Raw genomic sequence first — 23,025 nt, forward strand, 5'->3', positions numbered from 1 at the left:
GTGCGCGTGTGCCTGTGTGTGTGACTCTGGGCTGAGGCAGGGCTCTTGTGTGTGCGTGTGCCTGTGTCAAGTCAAGTTTATTTGTATAGCACATTTCATACACAGAGGCAATTCAAAGTGCTTCACATAAAATGGTTGACAGGAAAATAAAAGAAGAGAATAAAATGGACATTTAAAAGCATCACAACAAAACTTAAAAAAAAAGAGTATAAAAAGTGCATTAAGCAACAGGCGCAGCAGTTGCAAAAAGAGCAAAAAACTTATAGAGGACTCATTGGGTTTGCATAATAGAATAAATCATTTGATCTATATTTAGTCCCCCGACATACTATATAAGAAACATGACTACACACACATAAAACTCAGGTCTGGGTACGGTGTCCTCTTTTAAGCTCCCCTTACGCTTGCGTCCCTCCTGACGCATCACCTCACCCTCTTGTGAGTACCGTATATCCGTATTACGGAACCATCCCCCAGACCTGCAGCTTTTAGCAGTAATTGCAATCATCTATGTTTTAAAACCAATTGTATAATAGTGATTGAGAAACAGCTGTCAGCAGTTAAAAGCGACGGTAAACATAAAGTCTTTGATGATTGATTGATTTTTATTTATGGATATAGAGAAGACAATTTACAAAAGAAAATTCCAAAGGATAACATGTTAAAGTGAGAACACTTATTTCCAACATGGTCCCTGCTGTTGTAGGACAGAACGCACAACACATAACATGTAAAAAGTCAGTCATATCAATATACAATTTCTAATCAATATACCATTTCTTATCCGTAACCAGACACCTAAAATCATTAAAACAAATAACAAAACAAAAACATGAAAATCGGCAACAATTTCAGAGAACCAAATCCAAGAACAAAAACAACAATATCACAAATTAAAAACACTGTTTTGCTGGCGGCAAAACCTGTCCTCTAGCTAGCCACTTTACTCCAAAGATGATCCCGGACCTGCCTTCTAAAGACACCTCTCGACTCTGACAGCTTGATACCTAGGGGAAGGCTGTTCCACAGCAAGGACCCAGTATAAAAAAAGGAGCTTCGAGCTGCTACACTATTCACTCGTGGTACCTTGCATGAGCGCACACTAGCCCTGGTGTTGTGACCATGCTGGGTATGGACCATTGTTATCTGTGAGCCCAGATACATGGGGGCAGTACCATTGATGATGTTATACATATGGTTTAGCTTTAGCTGTTCAATCCTAAACTCAACAGGCAACATACCCACCTTTTTGAATTCGTTTCCACCTACCGTAAATTCCGGACTATAAGCCGCACCTTTTTCCCCGTTTTTTGGCCTTTTTTGGCCCCTGCGGCTTATATAACGGTGCGGCTTATCTATGGATTTTTTCCAAAAAAAAAAAAAAAAAAAATCTCTTTTTTAGCACTCTTTCTAACTATAAATCCTATATAACTATAATAAGTTTTAATTTCCTCTCTTGCCCTCTTTTCACCACACTGTATGACACTGTGTGCACTGTAAAAAACAACACAGGTGGTGTTGTGTTATGTTGTTTTGTTGAAATGTTAATAAATGGGAGCTTCCTCAAACAGCCATCTCTTTCCCGACAATCCCCTCTGTGCATGAACCCTTACATATGGTAATTAAACATTAAAACACAATAAAAAAAAAAAAACCATTAAAACACCCGCGGCTTATAGTCCGGTGCGGCTTATATAAGAAAAAAATAGTCAACTTTGCAGGTGCGGCTTATACACCGGTGCGGCTTATAGTCCGGAATTTACGGTACATGTGTCCTAGGAGGAACATTCAGTAAATAACGAATTATATTATTTTGCATAACCTGCAACTTCTTCTGTAATTTCATGTTCAGACCACTGTACCAAGCTGAACAGGCAAAATCAAAGTGGCACTGTATCAGTGCTGTTACAAGGAGTTTTTTAATAGTAATATCAAACTGCCTTGTTCTGCGATACAGAAACTTGAGTTTACTGGCACTTTTTGATAATATTTTCTCAGCAGTAGCCTCTCCTGAGAGAGACTGATCCAGAGTGATCCCAAGGTACGTAACACAAGCCTGTGAGACGATTTCAGTACCTTCACATGTAACCTTTATCTTGCTCGACTTCTGCAGCCTACGCTTAGTGGCGAACAGAATTGACTCAGTTTTGCCTAAGTGCAGTGACAATTTGTTGTCAATGAGCCACTCCCTTACATTTTCTAACTCCCTACTAAGAGTGATCTCAATATCATGGATATCTTTCCCAGACACTAGTAGGGAAGAGTCATCAGCATACAAAATAAGTAGTCTATTTTTAAAAGTAAGTAAGGTTGGGGCAGATCTGAGGTCTTCAGGCAATTTGTTCCAGCTAGCAGAAGCATAGTGGGTAAATGCGGCCTTCCCATGATTTGATTTGATCCTAGGGACAGTTAATAAGCTGGACCCTGCTGACCTAAGAGGTCTAGACGGTTCGTAGCGTGGGAGCAATTCAGCTATGTATTTTGGGCCTAGGCCATTAAGTGATTTATAGACTAATAACAGTATTTTAAAATCTATTCTATGACACACTGGCAATCAGTGTAAGGACTTAAGAACTGGAGTGATATGATCAGCTTTCTTAGTCTCCGTTAGAACTCTAGCAGCAGCATTCTGAATGAGCTGAAGTTGCCTAAGTTCTTTTTTGGAGAGACCAGAGAAAAGGCTATTGCAGTAGTCTAACCTACTATAGATGAAAGTGTGAATTAGTTTTTCTAGATCCTGTCTGGACATGTAGCCCCTAATTCTTGCTATATTTTTAAGATGATAAAAAGCTGATTTTCTGATTGACTTAATGTGGGAGTTAAAGTTGAGATCGGAATCAATAATAACGCCAAGATTTTTGACTTGATTCTTAGGCTTCAGGGATCGAGACTCAAGGCATGCAGTGATTTTAAGCCTTTGTTCTTTGGGACCAAAGACGATCACCTCTGTTTTGTCTTTGTCTAGCTGTAGGAAATTCTGGCACATCCAGTTATTTATTTGATCAATGCACTGGCACAATGATTCTATGGGAGCACAGTCAGCTGAGGAAAGAGTTATATACAACTGAGTGTCGTCTGCGTAGTTATGATAGGCTACTTTGTTTTTTTGCATAATTAGGCCTAGAGGGAGGATATGAAGGTTGAAGAGAACGGGCCCCATAATGGATTCTTGAGGCACCCCACAAGTCATCCTAGTTAGGTCAGATGTGTAATTGCCAATGGAGACGAAGTACTTCCTGTCTTGAAGATAGGACCTGAACCACTGGAGGACCGTACCCGGTGTGTGTGACTCTGGGCTGAGGCAGGGCTCTGTGTGCCTGTGTGTGTGTGTGTGTGTGTGTGTGTGTGTGTGTGTGTGTGTGTGTGTGTGTGTGTGTGTGTGTGTGTGTGTGTGTGTATGCACTCTTTAGGGATTTAGGGCATTTTTTGATCTCTCTGGTGTAATAGAGAATCTTCACTTAAGCGTTACAAATGCACTTCAAGGTATAAACTGAGACATGTTCATATAAATAAGAGGTCTGTTGTTCTGCTACTCCTTATCACCGATTACTATAACACAACCTACACAACCTCCACCCTTTCTAACACGACCTATAAGTTAACCTACACAACCTGTATGTACCCTTTCTAACATGACCTATAAGTTAACCTACTACACACAACCTACACCCTTTCTAACATGACCTATAAGTTAACCTACACAACCTGTACCCTTTCTAACACAACCTATGTTAACCTACACAACCTCCACCCTTTCTAACACGACCTATAAGTTAACCTACATCCAGTTGTTCTAAACAGCCAGTGTCTGGTATCTCTTTCCTGGGAAAAATCCTCTTTATGGAATTTACAAAAATGTGTAGAAACGATCACACAACTGAGAAGCGAGAGAGGTCTAATTATCAAAATGATAATTGATTAATTTTCTATCAATCGATTAAACAACTAATCGTTTCAACACTATCTGTAGCAGACTCTGACCTCCCTGTGTGAGGATCAATAGAGTTCCACATTTTATTTGATTACAGTATATTATACAGATTTTGCTCCTCAGCCTCCTGATCTGCTATTGGACTTTTATCTTTTTTTCTTTTTCTTTTGCTTACCAAAGTTTGGCTTTTCTCTCACCTTTTATGTAACATTTTTGTACGCAGTTCTCCTGCAAATGTGATGCTTTCTTGATGCCGTCATCTTGGCCAGCTGCCAGGTCTACCTTGGAAAATAGACGTTAAATGCCTCCACCCCTATATGTTTTTTCTCCTTTAACCCCAGTGAGTACTACTTCAGCCTCCACAACCTGGAGCGAGACTTCTTCCTGAGGAGGAAGATGGACGCCCAGGGCTTCCTGCCCATCTCTCTCATCGCCAGCTTCCACAGAGTGCAGGCCCTCACCACCGACATCAGCCTCATCATGGAGGTAAACCGCTCATCAACAAGTCAACGTCTTCAGTTTAAAACCAAAGACGATGGGATTTCAAGCAAGACGGCCCAACTTCAACTCACTTCCTGTCATTTTGGCATGCGCGTTTTGCTTTCCACGGACACGCCCACTTAAGGTGCGTTCACACCAACCTATTAAAGTTTTTCGCTGGCATCGAGTTTACATACAAAGTCAATGCAAACGAGCGATTGAGCGTATATTCGCCCGGGAGAAAAATCGCTGGGCGTCCGAGCAACAGACAGAGCGATAGGGCGATAGGCCGAGATGAAATATTTTAACTCGAGCGAAATTTCGCTGGCAACAGTCGCTTGCCGTTCAACGCTGATTGGCTGCCGTAACCCCGGAGTATTTATTCATTCTTGCATCGGGGGAAAACGCAGTTGTGTTGTTTGCGTTTTCATCCTGTCTAACGTTAGAGCTGTGTGCTGCTTGTTTCTTGACAGTGAAGATCTCTCTCGTTAAGCTCGCTGCACCCCGCCCACATCTATCAGCGGGCCGACACAGGTGCTGCCAATTGTGCACAGTCTCTCCGGGAGAGACTCTCCCTCCGAGCTCTGAGTATGAACACCTCGCCCCGAGGGCGGAGTGTGCTCCTGGTTTGCGGAGCTCCGCCTTGCGCTGCCTTCCTGTGCATTATGCTCCCTGACCGACCTCGTTATTGTGCCTGTTGTTGACGAGCGATTTAAACACAGCGACAGAGCGATTCCAAAGGGTTGAATCGAGCGACAGGGAGAAAAATAAAAATCTCGGTGTGAACAAAGCTTTAGGAGGTTTTCGGGAGGTTTGAGTCTATTGGAGTCAATGGGAAAAGTCAACGTGATCTCACATATCTTCAGAATATTCTGACACTAAAATGGCATTTTTCAGACAGACGGATCAGGAGAAAATTTAAATTGTTCTGTCTCTATCTCAGCAACACACTCTCGTGAGATTTGGCAACAGGAACTCATGTTAGCAGGGAGCGATTAGCTAAAGCTGAAGTTCTTTAATGTAGTAGCTAAATCTGTGGCTAGAAAAAAATATTTTTTCAATGGAATATCTTAGTTTCAACTGTATTGAGCTAACAAGGGGCAGCTTTGTGTTTATATGTGTGGTTTGTGTGGAGTTTGGAAACTCACAATCTCTATTTCAAGTTAGCTTGCTAGGTCAGCAGCACTAAACCCCGCATCACCAGGTGGTGACCCATCTAGATAGTAATAGAAGATCTATGCTAAAAAGCTGTCTATGCATCCATTTTGGGGCAGTTTTACAAGCGGATATACGCGCAGAGATAAAGTCACAATATCCAATGTTTTGTAATGTGTCAATGGATTAAATGCATTGGAGCTTGATTTCAGCCTTGCGTTGCATGTCCTCCTCAGGCTCTGAAGAAGAGCACAGAGGTGGAGCTGGTGGAGGAGAAGATTCGTGCTAAAGTGGACCCGGAGCGATGGCCCATCCCTGCCCCCCCCACCGGGGGTTCCCCGCGCACCGACTTCTCCCAGCTCATCAACTGTCCCGAGTTCATCCCTGGACAAGCTTTCACCTCCATGAATTCCGGTTAGTCATCAAGAGAATTCACTGTTTTTAAGTGAACATATTGTTTCATTTTGACAACTTTTTTTATTCATACATGCTAGCATTGGAGCATACTATGCTCCAATCAGCCATGAGGAAATATGTTATTTTTGTTTAGTCATATTCAATTAACTAAATGAGAAAAATCGTGTGACTGAGGTTTAAGATGTGATGAACTTTATTGATCCCTGAGGGGAAATTAGCTTCAGTTGGATTGAAAATGAATGACGGATATCAATCAAATTAAAAGGTGGAGCAGAGTGGTTTTATGCAGCTGTGGTGCTTGGGGGGATAATTATAGTTTTTTTTGTTTGTGTTGCAATCACAGTCAAATTAATAGTACAGCGTGTACTGCGGGGGATGTAGTGTTAGTGCCATGAGTAATTTTGTGTTTTTGTAAGCAATGCAGTAACTAGTGACTGCATATTATAAATATGGTAAACAAGTTTATGTTATTGATTAATGGATTTTTTTTTTATTGAGTCATATTTTTATATTTTTCCTCTTGCTCTGCTATTACTATGCTACCTCTGATGTTGGTTGTATCCTATTTCACACAAAAGTTGTCGGGAACCTACAGTAACCTACAGAGTGAATTTATTGTGTTAGCTCCGCCCACCCTGTGTCACCACAGACACTCAATCACCATTGTGTTAACTCACCATCAGATAGATAGTGACTTAAAGCAGCTACGAGCAAGATTTTCATTTGTTATTAAACAGTATAATTACAATATTGATGCATCACATCTTACCTATAATAGTAGCTGAGACCAAAGCCGTGTGAATCGGAGATTGCGCTCTTGATGATTATAGAGTCTGTGTCTTGTCTACTAACCTCGCGTCACCAGGGGGCTCTCTCTCTCTATCTGTCTACCGGTGGGCCGGATAAACCCGGAAGTGAAAGGAAACGGTTTACGGCAGCTGCCTGCCTTCCGCCGTTTCGCTCTGCCTAGCAACAGACCATAAACAAGGAGAACGCCATGCAGGGGCTTGCTACTCTCGCGAACATCTCTCGTTATATTCTAACAGTTTTTTTTTTAGTAATTTTGTTATTTTGTGGTTATGGCCGAAGTGGCTGCCGCAAACCGTTTCATTTCACTTCCTGATCTGCCCCGGCCGCAGACAGACTAACATCAAGACCACACTCGCCGATTCACTCGGGGTTCAAGTGAGACTACTCTGCGTTGGTCTCGTCTACTATTAGAGGTAAGATGTGATGCATCGATATTAAATTTAGACTGTTTAATAACAATCGAAAATCTTGCTCGTAGCTGCTTTAACAGACATTTATTTACATGAAAATCTTTGAGATTATCACTTAAGAGTAAAGGGTGTAAAGTGTAAACATACAGCAAAAAATAGTGTAAGCATGCAGCTACAAATAATGGTTGAGTTGAATGAACGTTGGGATGCATAGGGCTGGGCGATATAGCAAAAAAACTATCAATATAAAATATTTCATATCACTCGATATCGATAATTATTGAATTTCTTTTATACGAGGGATCAGCCTAGCAGCATTTTGGTAAACAAACCGCTTCACTGGGTGGCAACGGCAATGGAACCCTATGGAGCACAAGTGGCGCGAGGCGTGAGTGGCTGACTAGCCAGTTAACTTTACATTTTAAAAACTGCGACAGTTCACACAACTTTAACACGACATGCATAATACATCAAACTCTTGAGCTCCTTCTGCTCTCACTCAGAATGTCAAAATATAAGCGATGCGATGTATAGTTTTTGAGATATTAATGTTTGTTTGACACAACTCATACTATTAACTGCCGCGGGGTTCCGCATTTCTGGGTGGCAAATGACGTCACGCTGATCCCTCGTATTACCTATTTTTAATAAAGACCACGAGAAAAAAAGTTGAATTTAACCACTTTATTTTGAACCACCTTATTTATCAAGTCACACACAGGTAATAATTGCAATGTTAACACAACAATTAAAACACACAAATTGAGTGTTACAGACTAAACAAACATCCGATCCGCCACTAATACACTGTTTTACTGGTATTAGCAAACACTGCAACAGGAAGTATGCTAGGGCAAGTTTAGAATGTTTATGTTGTCAAGTTGAAACCGCCCATATGTTCGGGTGGGAACTTTAGGATTTGTCTGTTCTGTTAAATGGTTAGCTGTTTGTGCGTCACACTCCATTATCAATGGATATCGATATATATATTGAACTATTTTCTTATTGTATTGATGAAGTGTCTATCGCCGATATATATTGCTATTGATTTATCACACAGCCCTATATGCAGCCACATTGCATTTTCACTCGTACTGCGATTCAATAGAGTTCTACAAAGGACGGGTTGGGAGAAGTCATTAGTTCACTGACTGCAGTGATGGAGCTGCTGCTGAGGAACCGATGACAGTGTAGTCTATAGATCAGTTTGTAACCGTTCCGTCTGATGTGGCAGGACCTCCGGTCTCTTCGCCTGTAGAGGAAACTCCACCTGAGTCTACTGAGGACTCAGCCGAGTCTGGGTCTTCCACCCAGGAGTCCAACCCATCATCAGACGCCCCCACCCCCCAGCCCGACCCCGATGCCTGGATCCCGGTGGAGAAACGCCATCGCCAGCCTTCCGGCAAGGCCAAGGTACTGGATGGTGGGCAGTGACACGGTTTTGTCTACGGTCGCTAATGGTGTCCAAAATTCAGCAGGTGCTTCGACTGTTTAGCAGCTACAAAATTAAATGTTCGGTGCGTTTTCCCATTGTGAGTGATAGTAGTGTGGTGCAAAATAGTCACACATTAACAGTCACACTTCAGTCAAATAGTATTTGCAAATAATTATTTGTGTTTGTTTTTAGAGTTGTACCGATACCAGTATCGGAAATGCCTCCGATACTGCCTAAAATACTGGTTCGGGTATTGGCGAGTAGTACGCAAGTCTATGAACCGATCCAAAACCATGCAATTCATTAGCCCTGAACAAAGTAGTTTCACCCAGATAAAACTGACATTTTCCCGGAAATCAAAGTGTCTATTCTGAGCCAGGCCATATAACAATTATAGCAAGAAATCACATCACATACTATATACAGCTGTTAATTTTTTTTATAATACATAGATTGGCGCGGGGTTGAGACGCAAGTTTAGATATCGGAATCGGTATCGGGAAGATTTTTTTTTATCATCTGTTTTTTTTTAATGTTCTGTGAACCATCTGGGTACAGCGGGTGCCTTAGTGGCCGTTCACACCATACGCCAAAGTCACGCTGATGCCACGCAGTTTCATTTCGGCGCCCTTGTTAACAGGTGAGACCGTTCACTCCAGCTGCAGGCTGCGCTGAAGCTACGCTGAAGCGATCATTCAGAATTCAGTCCTATTTTCCAGCCATGAGACGTGAAGCTTGAAGCTGCCAGGAATGAATTCAATGGGAGTTGTGGGCGGGTTCAAGGTGCGCCGAGCAAGGAGCTGGGGAAAAGAGACTGCTCCTGGTGTGAACGGTTAAGCATCTGTTCAGCTTGAGCCTTCCTCAAGCTTCAATTCTGCCTATGGTGTGAACAAACATAGGGGGTGAGGGAGTGGCTAGGCCTGGGAGAGTTGTTTTCTGTGTATATGAGAGTCTATTTGTGTTGTTTTGCTTTACGTATTGTATTTTCTGTATATTTAGGTTAAGGACCCCCTTGAAAACGAGATGGTTCATCTCAAGGGGTTTATCCTTCAAATTGTCAAATATAAAATGTTTAGAAGCACATGGCTAAAATGATAATGCAGATTATTTTCATAGTGATTACAACTAAGCCGTTTTCCCACATGCGTACCTGAAAATTACCTGTAAGTCAATATCGGACATTTCCCGGAATTTCCCTTCACACCTCAGCGCTGGCATATGGGAATCTAGCAGCGAAATTGCCTGTATGTTGGGGGGCGGGGGGAGCTTATTTGGGGGGTCGGGTTTAGATCAATAAGGTGTTTTCGGGTTGTCCTTGGGCTGCAAACTCATTTAAAGTATGCAAATCGAAGTTGTTTCTGACAAGAATAATGTCACGTTACTCCGGGACTGCTCAACCCATGACAGAGCCACTCTCCCCGGCTTGGCAGAGTGAAGCGCTCCGCCCGCGCGTCCCCACTGCCTGGAGCACAGCGGCTCGTGCTCGCGCTCTAAAAGGCAGGCTCCCACACGCTGCTGCCTGGCCAGCAGAAAGTGCTCCAGACTCGGTGTGATAATCCTGTAACAGCATTTGAGCTTATTCAGGTAAGATATTAATAATGTAATGACACATTCAGCGATAAACTGTCTACAATGAAGACATGTGTCAAATATGACAACGTGGTGTTCAGTATTTTAAGAGCACAGGTTTTTTTTCATTTCCTGAAAAGTTGACGATTTGGAGATAAGTGGCTTTCATTGCACAGCGACGAAATGTGGAAGTAGTTTGCTTTGATGTGCGCGAATGATTAGATGATGCAAGCTGGAAGTGAACGTTAAGCAACGTGTGTACACCTCACCCATGATGATTGAAGGACTGGTGTCGTGGAAAATGACTGAACCCGTTTCTCACTTGTATCCGCTATAGTGCATACCGCTCTTCTGACTGGCTCGAAACTGGTGAAATGTCCGCGATGACGGGGTCGCGCTTATACCGGAAAACAACTTTCCCACATGAAGGCATTAGACCACGTTCCAGTCATTTAGCGGTACAAAGCGCATGTGGGAAAACGGCTCTAGTTACAAATAACAAAATAATTGATTCCACTTTTTGCATCTCAACATGTAACCTGTTTTAAGTGTCTTAAGTGAAGTTAAACATTTTTGACATAAATAAGAAAATCATCTTTCACATCTCATTTTCATACTTTCATATTTTCATGTCTCCATTCTTCTCATTCTCATACCCGGGCGTCCGGGTAGTGCAGCAGTAGATTCCCTACCTATCAACATGAGGGTCGTAGGTTCCAGCCCCCGTGTTGCCTCCAGCTTGGTCGCGCATCCATATAGGCACAATTGGCCCGATTAAGGGTATATATCCTGGTCGTTGCGCTAGCGCCTCCTCTGGTCGGTCAGGTGAAAAGAAGCGGCTGGCGACTGCACATGTATCGGAGGAAGCATGTGCTGGTCTACGACTCGTCCCAGATCGGCAGAGGAGGTGGAGCAATGACCGGGACACCTTAGCAGGGATTTGGCCAAGTACAATAATGGGGAGAAAATGAGAGGGAAATCTGGAAGAAAAAAAATCGATTCTTTTGCTATTTTTCCATCCTCATTTCATCTCTGTCCATCTCTTCCTCTGTTGTCGTCGTTCCCTCCCATGCATTTTCTCCTGTTGTTCCCTCCGCATCTCGGCCGGCAGCACGTCAGTGATGATGTGTGTGTTGTCGGCTCTTCTCCTCCCCCAGCGCCCCCATCTGACTCCTCCCCCCCTGCAGTTGAGTACTTTCTTCTCTCACTCGCCCACCATAGCCTCTTTCTATCCTCCTCTTCCCTATGCTTCTCATTTATTTCATGCACTTCATGCGACATTTCATTCTTCATACTTTCTTACGTGATTTCCATATTTTCCTTTATTAAAGATTACACACACACACACACACACACACACACACACACACACACACACACACACACACACACACACAAAAAGAATATACAAAATAACACACACAAGATTTTGGGAGATGTGAACATTGACACCAAAATCGCTACTGTTGCAGCTTTTCAAGCTGTTCAGACACTTGGTAAAAGAATCTCTCCTTATAATTAAAAACGTATTATTTCATCAGCCAATCTCATTCTTCTTGCTTATTACTGTGTTAACGGCTGTACATTCGCCTCTGTCCCTCAGGAGCGCAGCAAGTTGGCGCCGCTCAGCCTCCAGGCGGCGCCGCAGGCCGAGCCCGACCAAGAGGAGCTGGACTTTCTGTTTGATGAGGAAATGGAGCAGATGGCGCCTAGGAAAAACAGGTTCACCGACTGGTCCGATGATGATGATTCAGACTACGAGCTGGACGACCACGACGTCAACAAGATCCTCATCGTCACGCAGACCCCTCCCCACCTCCGCAAGCACCCCGGGGGCGACCGCACGGGCAACTACGAGTCCCGCGCCAGGATCACTACCGACCTGGCCAAAGCCATCAACGACGGACTGTATTACTATGAGCAGGACCTGTGGACGGGCGAGGAGCAGGCCGAGTGCAGCAAGGTAAGGCAGAGGTTTCGAGAATTGTGTCAAGGTTTGGGTATGATTTTTTTTTTTTGTGCATCAATAGATAAAATAAAAACTCTGGTAGTGTTGTGCGCGTTCTGGGCTGTGGCGATCCCGCTGAGGAACAAACAAACATGTTGTAGGCTACTCACAGAGTTGAGAGCACTCTCAGCTGAGCACCGTCCGCCCATAGTCAACTTCCATCCAGGCTTCTCATAACAAAAAGCTGCTCATCTGTCCTCCTGATGGGCGATTTTCATCCAACTGCTCTCAGTCCATCGTGTGGATATTATTATTTGCCATGAAATGTGAATTTATTCAGGTGAGCTCAGCGCAACGTTTGCGGATTTCCCTCTGCTCAGCCTCTCTGAGCTCGTCAATGAGAGCTGTGTAGGCTATCCGTGACTGCTGCTAATTCACAACGTTATAAACAAATTAAACGACTTGAATTCACTTGAACACTTGTAACGTTACTCACACTGGGTTGGAAAGAAGTGTACGAATTTCATGTTTACAAAATGAGCCCCGCAGACCACAGCTCACCGTCTGTATGGCTATGCATTTGTTTGTGCTCACGGTGCGTGCCGGTCTGAGTTCCCCCTGTTAAAAACTGTTGGCCTGAAGGACGCCACCCAGCCAGAAAAGCGACGGTCTCATGAAGCTACACCCCACGTTAGCTGGCTGTTCATATGAGAGAGAGAAGAGAGGAGGAAAGAAAAAAAACAATAACACAAAGCATCAATTGCTGATTTGAGTGTTGATTACCATGGCAACGATTGAAGCTTCGAAGCGTCAATTTTTTTGGGTCAGCCCTAGTTTGTACAGTCTGACTTGTGTCCCACCAAGACTTCATCAAACCAAGTTGGGCATTAGGTCTTGACAACACATTTAACACTTTAGACATTTAGCCGCAATTCTGCTCCAGGGTTACAATTAGTACATTAGAAATCTTAAATTCCTAGATTATCGACATTAACAGCACCTAAGGAGTGCAACAGTCAAAACCTCCAGAGTCCTGTTCATGGAGCAAATATCCCTGTCATCATGAATGGCAATCTTGATCACTATATCACTCAGCTTGCTTTTCTGTCAGATCAGTTCCTCAAATGCTTGTGTATGATCTCTATAGGCAAAGAAACACAAGCCAGAGGAACCCCCCCTTACTGTTTCATAGGACCCTGTGCTATTTTGGCCATTTGCTGTTACTTATAGTTTGTAGTAATAGGTTGTAGGAGCTGTGTGTGAACAGAGGAGCTAATGTTAGTTTTTCTTTTTACATTTATTTTACCAGGGAATGTTTCAGCTCTGGCTCGCTTCACTATCATTGAAATAAGACATTAACACCCAAGAGCTGCCCAGTACAAACACAGTCTTCCACTGACTCACGGCCAAATTTCACAGACTAAAATGTAGGTGAAACGCTGGTGTTTCTGCTGTTTAGGGGTCAAAAGCCGAGCCAATCTCCCACTGCAGCTCAGACCCAGGCCTCTGACATGAACGTGTAGTCACAGACCTGTTAGGCCACATAGATACTGCCAAAAATAGGCCACTATTTAGCGCCCAGTTATGAGCCACCTCTGAACTACATGCGTGTGGCACAGCTGCCGCAGAGTTGATCCTCTTTTTGGATGGCTGCCTCGTCTGTAGACACTGTGTGCTGGAACATTATAGAAAGACAACATCCCTGCCTGTAAAAAAAAAAAAAAAAAAAGAAACTTCTCAATTTCAATATTGTTCTTTATTTAGAACATGATTTACTTAGCACCAGACAAAATAAAACTCCGCCCTACCTCCCTCCCTCTCCCCTCCCAAACCAAGAGTTGTAGCAGCAAGGTTAGTTTAGTGGGGTTGGAGAAAATGGGGGGAAACTTAGGGGCCTCTGATGTCCACCATAGCTTCCAGCAGGACCTGGTCTTCATCTTCAAAGCGCTCCCCAAGTGCTGAAAGTTTCTTCTGCTTATGGAGTGGTATCTGACAATAGAAAAAGGCATTGTGATTCATCAAGCATTATTTATGTTATCAATAGAACAACGTCAGTGCTATGCACATCTTACACAATAGAAATAACAATTTATTGCAGTAACTTAGCTTACTCTATGAATATCACACACATTATCACTCATTTATGCCTAAATAATAATTTACGTGAACCATGGAGCATCCACCGTTGAGAAGGGCAACATCCCTTTTACAATGAATGCAGTCACTGCCCTGTGGCACTCATTGACTCTCTGGCTGGGTAAAGAAGCTTTCTTTGTCAGGGTGAAACGTGTCTCCTCCTGTGCGGCTGTCACTGTCACATGGTAACCTAGCAATGAAAGCAAGAGTGCACATCTCACGGTAACACAAGCTGAACGTTAACAATGCTAGTTACGCTCCTAAACATGCTAAGCTATAAAGCTAACTCAGCTAAGACAAAAAAGGAAAAATCCCCATTATCTAACAACAATGGCAGTGAAACAACGTATTCAGCTAACGTTGGCTAATTAAATAACGTTACCTGATGTTTTAGAAGTCGACGCCTCACTCGAAGTTCCGTCATCATCGTCCTTCAAGACTTCAGCTAAAGCTGAGGTGCTGCTAGGTGCGGTGACTGCTGTGTTCACCCTCAGGCTATCAAACACTTTACAGTCTTCAGCATTTAAATACATATCTTGTGTTTGACCAGATGCTTCCTCAAGTTTGAGGAGTTTCCCTGGCCAGCTTTGCAATTCACATCGCAAATGTTGCAGCGAGTGTTGTCTGAGTTTATCGAGGGCCCGGTATTAACGGATGCCCGGTTGCCCCGGGCAACCAACAACAAAAAATGGCAACCATTTCTTGGCCTTTGGTTGCCATAGTGGCAACCACGTTTTAACATGTAAAAAATAAGCACAGCAGCAAACAGCAAAATATGCACCAAATAAATATTTTTTAATACTTGTGAGTGACACGCTGACATTTTATTGCTGTTACAATCGGAACGATGTTGCTAATTACCAGATGGAACCCAGTAGACACGTGCGGTGTGTTTACTCAGGTCAGACGCTTGTCTGGCTGTGTGAAAGCCCCAACTAACGTTAACCTGGTGTGGTGTCAACATCACAAATGAACGAGCAAGAAAGATGATTCGACTGACAAATAACGAGATGAACCGCCTGCACGAAAAAACAATGGCATTTGAGAAAAAAAGGACAACCGTGTCAGGGGAAACATACCTACTCGTAAACTATGGACTATTTCAGAACGAACAAACAGCGTGCGCCGAGATCTCAAAGGTGTGTACTTTTCATTTGAGATTGGTGCATGTAGGAAGAAGAAAGACCGCAGACTGTGTGGAATTTCCTGGTTACAGCGGTAGGCAAGCCCCTTTATAGTTGTGCGTCGCAGCTAACTGCAAAGCATGTAGGCTACAGAATGCCGCCAACTAGGAGATCCTTAAAACACTTTTTAACAGCGTGTATTATGTGCTGAGAAATGAGGAACCCTTTACACCCTAATCACACCCTTACCTCGTCTGGCGTAGTTTCAGTAAAGAACTCATCTAATGAGGAACACTTTACATCCCTGCCTCGTCTGCTGCTGGAGCGATCAAGTAAAGAATGGATCAGATCAGGCATGCAAGAGGTAGGCCTACATCCGCTCTAACGTTATTAATTAATTTGAGAAAAGAGGTGGGGGCAAATATATTCCTCTACTAGTTCCCTTGCCTGTCACATACGATATGGGGTGAGAGCGAGAGAGGGATTGCGGCGGGGACAGGGCGGCGGGCCGCTTGTGGGCCTTTTGGGGCCCCATCCAAAATATTAGAGTGGGGGCCCCAAACCACTGTCATGATAGTATCCCTGAATGAACATGAATGAGAGGCATAGGCTACTTCATTATCAATAATGCTTTTAATTCATGAATTAAGCACAATATGAACAATAACTGTTAAAAAATATATGAAAATGAAAGTTCACAAATATTAAACAAATCCTTTCAGTGCAAATGCATTATAAAAACAAAAAATAACTAAGATTTGTTTAGAAAACGAAATTACACAAATGTATTATTATTATTATTATTATCATTATTACTACCGTACTACTACTACACCCAGTGCGTGCACTGAATAGGCCTAGTATACTATAGACTATTATACTTACTTTTCTGTCACATCGTCATTATTTATGAATGATGGCATAGTATCTTAATTACGGTACTCAAAATATAAGGCGACTAAAAATGCAACCATATTTTTAATCGGGCAACCAAAAGCTCCTGCCAGGTTGCCACTCCGGCAACCACTTTTAAAAGTTAACGTCGAGCCCTGCTATCTTGGTAAAGTGTAGCCACACGTTGGACCGCTTTTGACTCCCGTTTGTTGATGTCTGCTTTCAGGCAGAGTGACGTACTGACGTAACTCGCTCTCGTGTGTTGCCTTAAGGTTCTGTCGGAATTTCTATCTCGCTCGTTCTCTTTCTATCACTCAGATGCGTTCAAGTACCGAAATTTGGCACCGTTTGTTTTTATGTGAACTGATACTTGGTAGTACCGACGTCATTCGGTTGTTACCTGTAAAAGTACCGAGTTCGGTACTCATCCCTAATTATAGGGACACATTACATCCCTGCCTCGTCTGTAGATACTGTGTGCTGGAACATTATAGGGACACAGTACATCCCTGCCTCGTCTGTAGATACTGTGTGCTGGAACATTATAGGGACACAGTACATCCCTGCCTCGTCTGTAGATACTGTGTGCTGGAACATTATAGGGACACAGTACATCCCTGCCTCGTCTGTAGACACTGTGTGCTGGAACATTATAGGGACACAGAACTTTTCAAAATGAGAGCGAGAGAAAGTGCCATGTGTTGACCTTTGACAGACAGCAGTGTGTTAGTTCAGCAGCAGGTCAGGGATCTGGGACTCTCACGCCCTGCTTGCCACCTCACGCTGACGGTCAAAAGCTCAGCACAATAAAACATAAACAAGATGAGTCATAGATAGAGACATGCATGTTCTCATTCAGCATTAATGTCAGCTTCATTTACTGCACGTATCAGCGCGTAATCAACATTCTGTACTGATCAGTGGTCATGTTAACCATATATTTTATCATTTAACACAGGTAATAATAGATTGACAGGATTTTTACAACTTTCAAAATGACATATCGAGAAAGTCTAATGCCCCAGACACACCGGGAGAACCACAAAGAACTAGCGGCAACTAGAGCCCGACTGATGCGTCACCTCACGTCTTCTGTTTCGGGGTCAAAAAGTTGGACATGAACACCGCAAACACGAACACCCACGGGCAACTAGCACGTACGTTCTGTGCCTGCGTGAGACCTGATTCATGAAACACAGCGGCGTTTGCCTACCATTTTGCTCACCTAAACGGTATCGTAATATAGCTACTTCTAATGGAGAGTATGTCTGATAAAAAGTGGCAGATGGCGTTGTGAGCCCTTGTGTGGTGTTATGCTTGGGGAAGAAAAAAGGAAGACGTGGAGGTGAAAAATAAGGAGAAACCATACTAAATGGGTGATATGCAGCGATGGACTTTCCCAAAGGCACGTCGTCGTGAAAATATCCTTGTTTTAGAATTATCAGATTAGATGAAGTTGGAAAATGAGCAGAGCGTTTTGTGTGCCCTCTCTTCTCCTGCACTGTTTCGCTTCCCCTGACCAGCCAATCAGAGTGATTTCTCTCACCAACGACCCAACGCCGAAACGGCCAGAAATGCCACTGTCAAAGCAGACTAGAGCCAACGGTGAGGGACACACCACAAATACTATAGCGACAGACGCCCAGACATGGCCGACGGCCGACTGTTGGTTTGGTGTGTTTGTGTCTTAACACCACTTCTGGTACAATATCACGATACTCATCAGGATTCTTTTCTATATCGATATTTACATCATGATATGGCTCACTCACAAAATCAAATTCATGTTCATCCCATTGAACTGAATGGTAATATTACTAGGTGTGATTGTCGATCAAAACCTCACTTTGTCAGTTTCATCAGTTTAAACGGCAGAGTTGTGTGTCACGATGTGCCAAAAATCACCATATCATAAAGATATGACTCCACTGAAAGACAATAAACCGTGATATTGAAGATTGTCATTGTCATTGATGTCATTGTTTGCACACTGAAGATACTTTAAAGGTCCCAATTCGTGCAGCTGTAACCTCTTAAAAACGTGTGTCTCTGGTCCATAAAACATGATTCTGGATTAATTTGTCGAAAATATAGCAACCCCGTTTGTTGTGACGGAGTTCTCACTTCCTCATCTCGTCGCTTCCCAAGAATGGCCTGTTTCTATAATATATTCAGAACTAACAGTTCCCATTGGCCGCTGAGGGAGAGCCCGCCCCAGGCTCCCAGCGGCCAATCAGATTAGCGTCTGTGGACCAGCACGCTAGGTTGCGAGTTATCGTTAACTTAACGGTTACTACGCTAAAGAGGACATCTCAAAATGCCTAGACTTACCGAATGCACCTCTGCAGTTGCTGGATCACGTACAGTTGGCGTCGCTCCAGCTAGAAGTGTTAATTTTGTGGCTATAGACAAAATGGTGCAGGTAGCTTGTGTGAGAGAGACCCGCGCAGTATGCGTGAGGAAGCTCGTGACGTCCCAAATCCCCCTCTGGGCAAACGAAGCGTTTGGGGGTGTGGCTTGGAGGAGACTGCAGGGGGAAGCTGGATAGGGACAAATCCAACTGTGGCAGTTCTGAGGTTGTGACCACTCATTACAGGGAGGGCTGACAGCAGTATATATGCATTTACAAGTAAAAACAGCTTTTGCACGGAATGGGACCTTTAAATGAAAGAACATAAAGAAAGCAGAAGTAATGAATGAAAGCCATCAAATAGTTGAACTTTTAGTTTTAGCTTGGTCAGCTCCCTGATCAAAGGTCATCAGCCGTGTTTCTGTAGGTGGGAAATATCACGCCTGAGTACATATACCGAGGTCACCTGCATTTTCTCTCCCTCTCTCCCTCTCCTGACGCTGACGTGTACAGTTCAAAGTACGCCCGCCTGGATTTGTCCTGTACGTCGTCACATCTGCTGTTTGTCACACATGCCTGCATGGCTTGCTTCAGGCTCTGGCATACCGGCACTTTTTCCATCCATGTGCAACTGTGTTTTATCAGTGTAAACAGGCTCTAACGAGGGCTGATATTACAGTGCTGTGAAGAACGTTCGTACACCCCGCTAGAGTGTTTTTCTTTTTTATGCCTCCGCCGGCGATAGCCAGGCCGGAGGCATTATGGATCTGGGTTGTCCGTACGTCCGTCCGTCCGTCCGTACGAGGTTCGTTAACGCGATATCTGAGGAACGCCTTGATGGAATTTCATCAAATTTGCCTTAAACATCCACTTAGACTCAAGGATGATCTGATTAGATTTTGGTGGTCAAAGATCAAAGGTCAAGGTCACTGTGACCTCTCTAACGCCATTTTCAAGCTTGTTAATGCAATATCTCAGGAATGCCTTGACGGAATTTCATCAAATTTGCCTCAAACATCGACTTGGACTCAAGGATGATCTGATTAGATTTTGGTGGTCAAAGGTCAAGGTCACTGTGACCTCTCGAACACCATTTTCAAGCTTGTTAACGCGATATCTCAGGAATGCCTTGACGGAATTTCATCAAATTTGCCTCAAACATCGACTTGGACTCAAGGATGAACTGATTACATTTTGGTGGTCAAACTTCAAGGTCACTATGACCTCATGAACGCCATTCCCAAGTTCGTTAACGCAATATCTCAAGAACGGCTTGATAGAATTTCTTCTGATTTGGCTCAAACATCGACTTGGACGCAAGGATGAACTGATTCCAATTTGGTTATCAAAGGTCAAGGTCACTGTGACCTCTCGAATGCCATTTTCAAGCTTGTTAACGCGATATCTCAGGAATGTCTTGATGGAATTTCTTCAAATTTGCCTCAAACGTCCACTTTTTGGTGGTCAAAGTTCAAGGTCACTGTGACCTCACACACCCAATTTCCAAGCTCTGTAACACAACATCTCACGAGCGCCTTGACGGAATTTCTTCCAATTTGCCTCAAATTGCATTGAAGCTTGGGACTAAAGCACCTCGGGTTTTTCATCTTTTAAAATAAAGATGTTTAAAAAACTATTGCTTGTTACATTTTCAGTGCTGTACCTTTTCTCTGGGTAAGAATTGAGCTTGAAATTAACGATATGATACATTATATTATATGAGCTATGAACGTGAACACAACACCGTTTATATTATTGCATGTTTTTGTAGATTGTGTACATTGTGTAGATTACAATTATTATGCTTATTATTATTATTACTATGCTAAGGAAGGTAGGTGACCATAATTCATTTCAATGTCCGCTCTCAATGTCCGCTCTCGAAATCGCTGTCCGTTCTCAAGAGCTATTCAGTTGGTTCATGAAATCGCTGGGCTGCGTGCCCTCCAGTGTTGCTCCTGGCCAATCCCGGCGCCACAGGGCGTGGTTATTGCTTATCCTATGTGCGAATAGAAATCACGCAGTAGCTATACATGTAGGTCTTTTGGAACAGTATTCACCATTCAAACTTGTAGTTTGTCTGCCTTTTTAGCCAACAAAAGCTGATAACAGATCTCAATGGATTACAGCAAGTGGGATGGATTCAGTCTGAGAAAAAGTACAGTGTAATGTGAGGTTCGCTTATGGGTGGCATTGGGGTCCAGGTCTTCTTCCCGTTTCATAGAAAGAAAGAAAACAAATACGTAACAATAACTACATTTAAACGATTCATATGGATGTACTTTCACTGGAGTTTGTCCCAGTGATCTTCCCGAGAAGATAATACTCCAGTGACATGAATTATATTTGGGGAATTCAGTGCCAGTTAGTTGGCCAATGTTGCCTTCTTTACAATCGGTTTACAATCTTGTCTGTGCTGTTATTCTCCGGACTCATTTTGATGGACATGTATGTTCTGTGTTTCCCAGCAGGAGGTGGAGAACTTTAAGAAGCTGAATGTGATCAGTAAAGATGAGTTTGACACCCTCGCCCCCAAAGTGCCGGTTGACCCAAACCAGGAAGTACCGCCTCCTCCCATGCGAGGTTGGTTCACACTTTCACACAAGCTGAGCAGCCTCTCTGGATCTAATGCATTATTGTTTATATAGTTATATTTAGCACCCCCCCCCCCCCCCACACACACACACACACACACACACACACACTCTACTCCTTCTTGTCTTGTGTCCCTCATGACATGGTTATCTTGTGTCTAATTGTCTTTCTTTTTCATTTTGACCATGCTTGTGGAACACTTGAGTTACATTGATGTATGAAATGTGCTACTAATTCAATTTGAATTGATTCAACCTAGACCTGGGAAAACTTAGTGCCTGAAACTTGGTCATTTGTCTTGCAGTATACTGTCACATTTCAAAGTCTAGAAAGGCATTAAAGAACCCTCCTCTCTAGTCAGTTTTTCCTACCTGTTTCACCGTTGATGATCTATGAAAACGTAGCTTACATTGATAAGAACCGAAGCCTAATAGTTTGTTCCACTGCAACGTAATGACTGCAGGTGCTGTTGTAAGAGAAGCTGAACAGCGTCGCTTCTTGTCTTCAGTAAACTCTTTGTCTGCGATAAAACGGAAGTAGGCGGGCATACTTTTTCCGCTCATCTCTGTGAAGATTATCATTTTAGAAGACAAAATATTGCTTATTGTCAACAAACCGGCCAACAGATGTCAAAGCTGATGGGATTTATAGAAAGAGTGTGCCTCGAACAGGTTAAAAGTTACTATCATGGCATTTTGAGCCTGGTGAACACTTTGTTAGCAAACTTAGCTAATGGGCTAACAGCTACAGCTAGCTAACGGCAGAGGGTATCACTGTAAATATTGTATTATCTGTCTATCATACGTCAGTCATCACCCGTTTTTACAGCTTATTTTTAGGACTTTGAGCCCAAAATAACGTTATTTGTCAACAAAATACACTGAGGAACACTGTGGCTAATCAACAGAGCAGGGAAAAAGACAGCTAGACATGAAATATCTTACAAATGACAAAATACACTGGAAGGTGAGTGTGGTTCAGTAGAAAACAATTTACTATCGTTTATACAGCCTCATGTTTTTTTGTTTTGTTTTGTTTTTTACCCGTGTCTGTTCTCAGTGGACAGTGAAATGTCAGAAATGGCCCAATCTCTGCCCAAAACGGTCCCAGAATCCCCCAGCACTCATGAGCCCAGGACCCCCAAGACCCCACGCACCCCTGGGCGCCAGGACCCCAACAAAACACCCCGCTTCTACCCCGTCATGAAGGAGAGTGGCGCCATTGATGGGAAGGTGAGCACCCTGTCTACTCTACTCTACTTTCTATATATAGGGCAGAGAAAGTGAATGACACCCCTTCATACCTGACTAGTAACCTGGGAAATGTGTGGGTCACCTGGGGAAGCCCCCCACCCCACATCCCCCAATGACCATGGTGGAATTGAATGAATATTAGGCCTGGTGTTGCTGAAAAAGCACATGGAGCTCAGTCAACCTTGACTGGTTCCCCACCCCCCCACCTCCTCAATTTGGCCTAAAACGCTCAAGCCCGGGCTTTTGAATAACCCAAAATGAAGATGAAATGAAAATGGAAATTATTATTATTATTACATTGTTATTATTATTCATAACAATGGAGTCCAGACACCAATCTCTTTGCATTCCACCCAGTTGTTTATTGTAAGGTGTCAGTTTTGCTTCTTAGTGCATATTGTTGTAAGTAAGCATTGCATTGGCTTTTGCATTCATCCTTTAATATGCGGCTACATTACAGGCAGACAGTGCTCGCCTGTAACTTGTTTTGCACATATTTTTTTAATATTTTTATTTTC

At 43.2% G+C, this 23,025-nt stretch overlaps 1 protein-coding gene across 8 annotated transcripts in view; it reads left to right on the forward strand.

Moving 5' to 3' along the window:
• The window catches only part of larp1b (La ribonucleoprotein 1B), a 61,113-nt gene that overhangs the window by 16,273 nt on the left and 21,815 nt on the right, over window positions 1–23,025 (forward strand). For 6 of the 8 annotated variants that reach the window (XM_083632884.1, XM_083632890.1, XM_083632887.1 and 3 more), the window contains 7 exons: window positions 4,273–4,417; window positions 5,803–5,980; window positions 8,438–8,616; window positions 11,319–11,393; window positions 11,811–12,170; window positions 21,128–21,242; window positions 22,314–22,486. In XM_083632884.1, coding sequence (XP_083489010.1) covers window positions 4,273–4,417; window positions 5,803–5,980; window positions 8,438–8,616; window positions 11,319–11,393; window positions 11,811–12,170; window positions 21,128–21,242; window positions 22,314–22,486 — 1,225 coding nt within the window. The remainder of the gene's footprint in view (window positions 1–4,272; window positions 4,418–5,802; window positions 5,981–8,437; window positions 8,617–11,318; window positions 11,394–11,810; window positions 12,171–21,127; window positions 21,243–22,313; window positions 22,487–23,025) is intronic. The other 2 variants (XM_083632885.1, XM_083632889.1) reach the window with 2 other exon arrangements.

The sequence above is a fragment of the Poromitra crassiceps genome, assembly GCF_964638095.1.
Source record: "Poromitra crassiceps genome assembly, chromosome: 3".
Classification (NCBI taxonomy): domain Eukaryota; kingdom Metazoa; phylum Chordata; class Actinopteri; order Beryciformes; family Melamphaidae; genus Poromitra; species Poromitra crassiceps.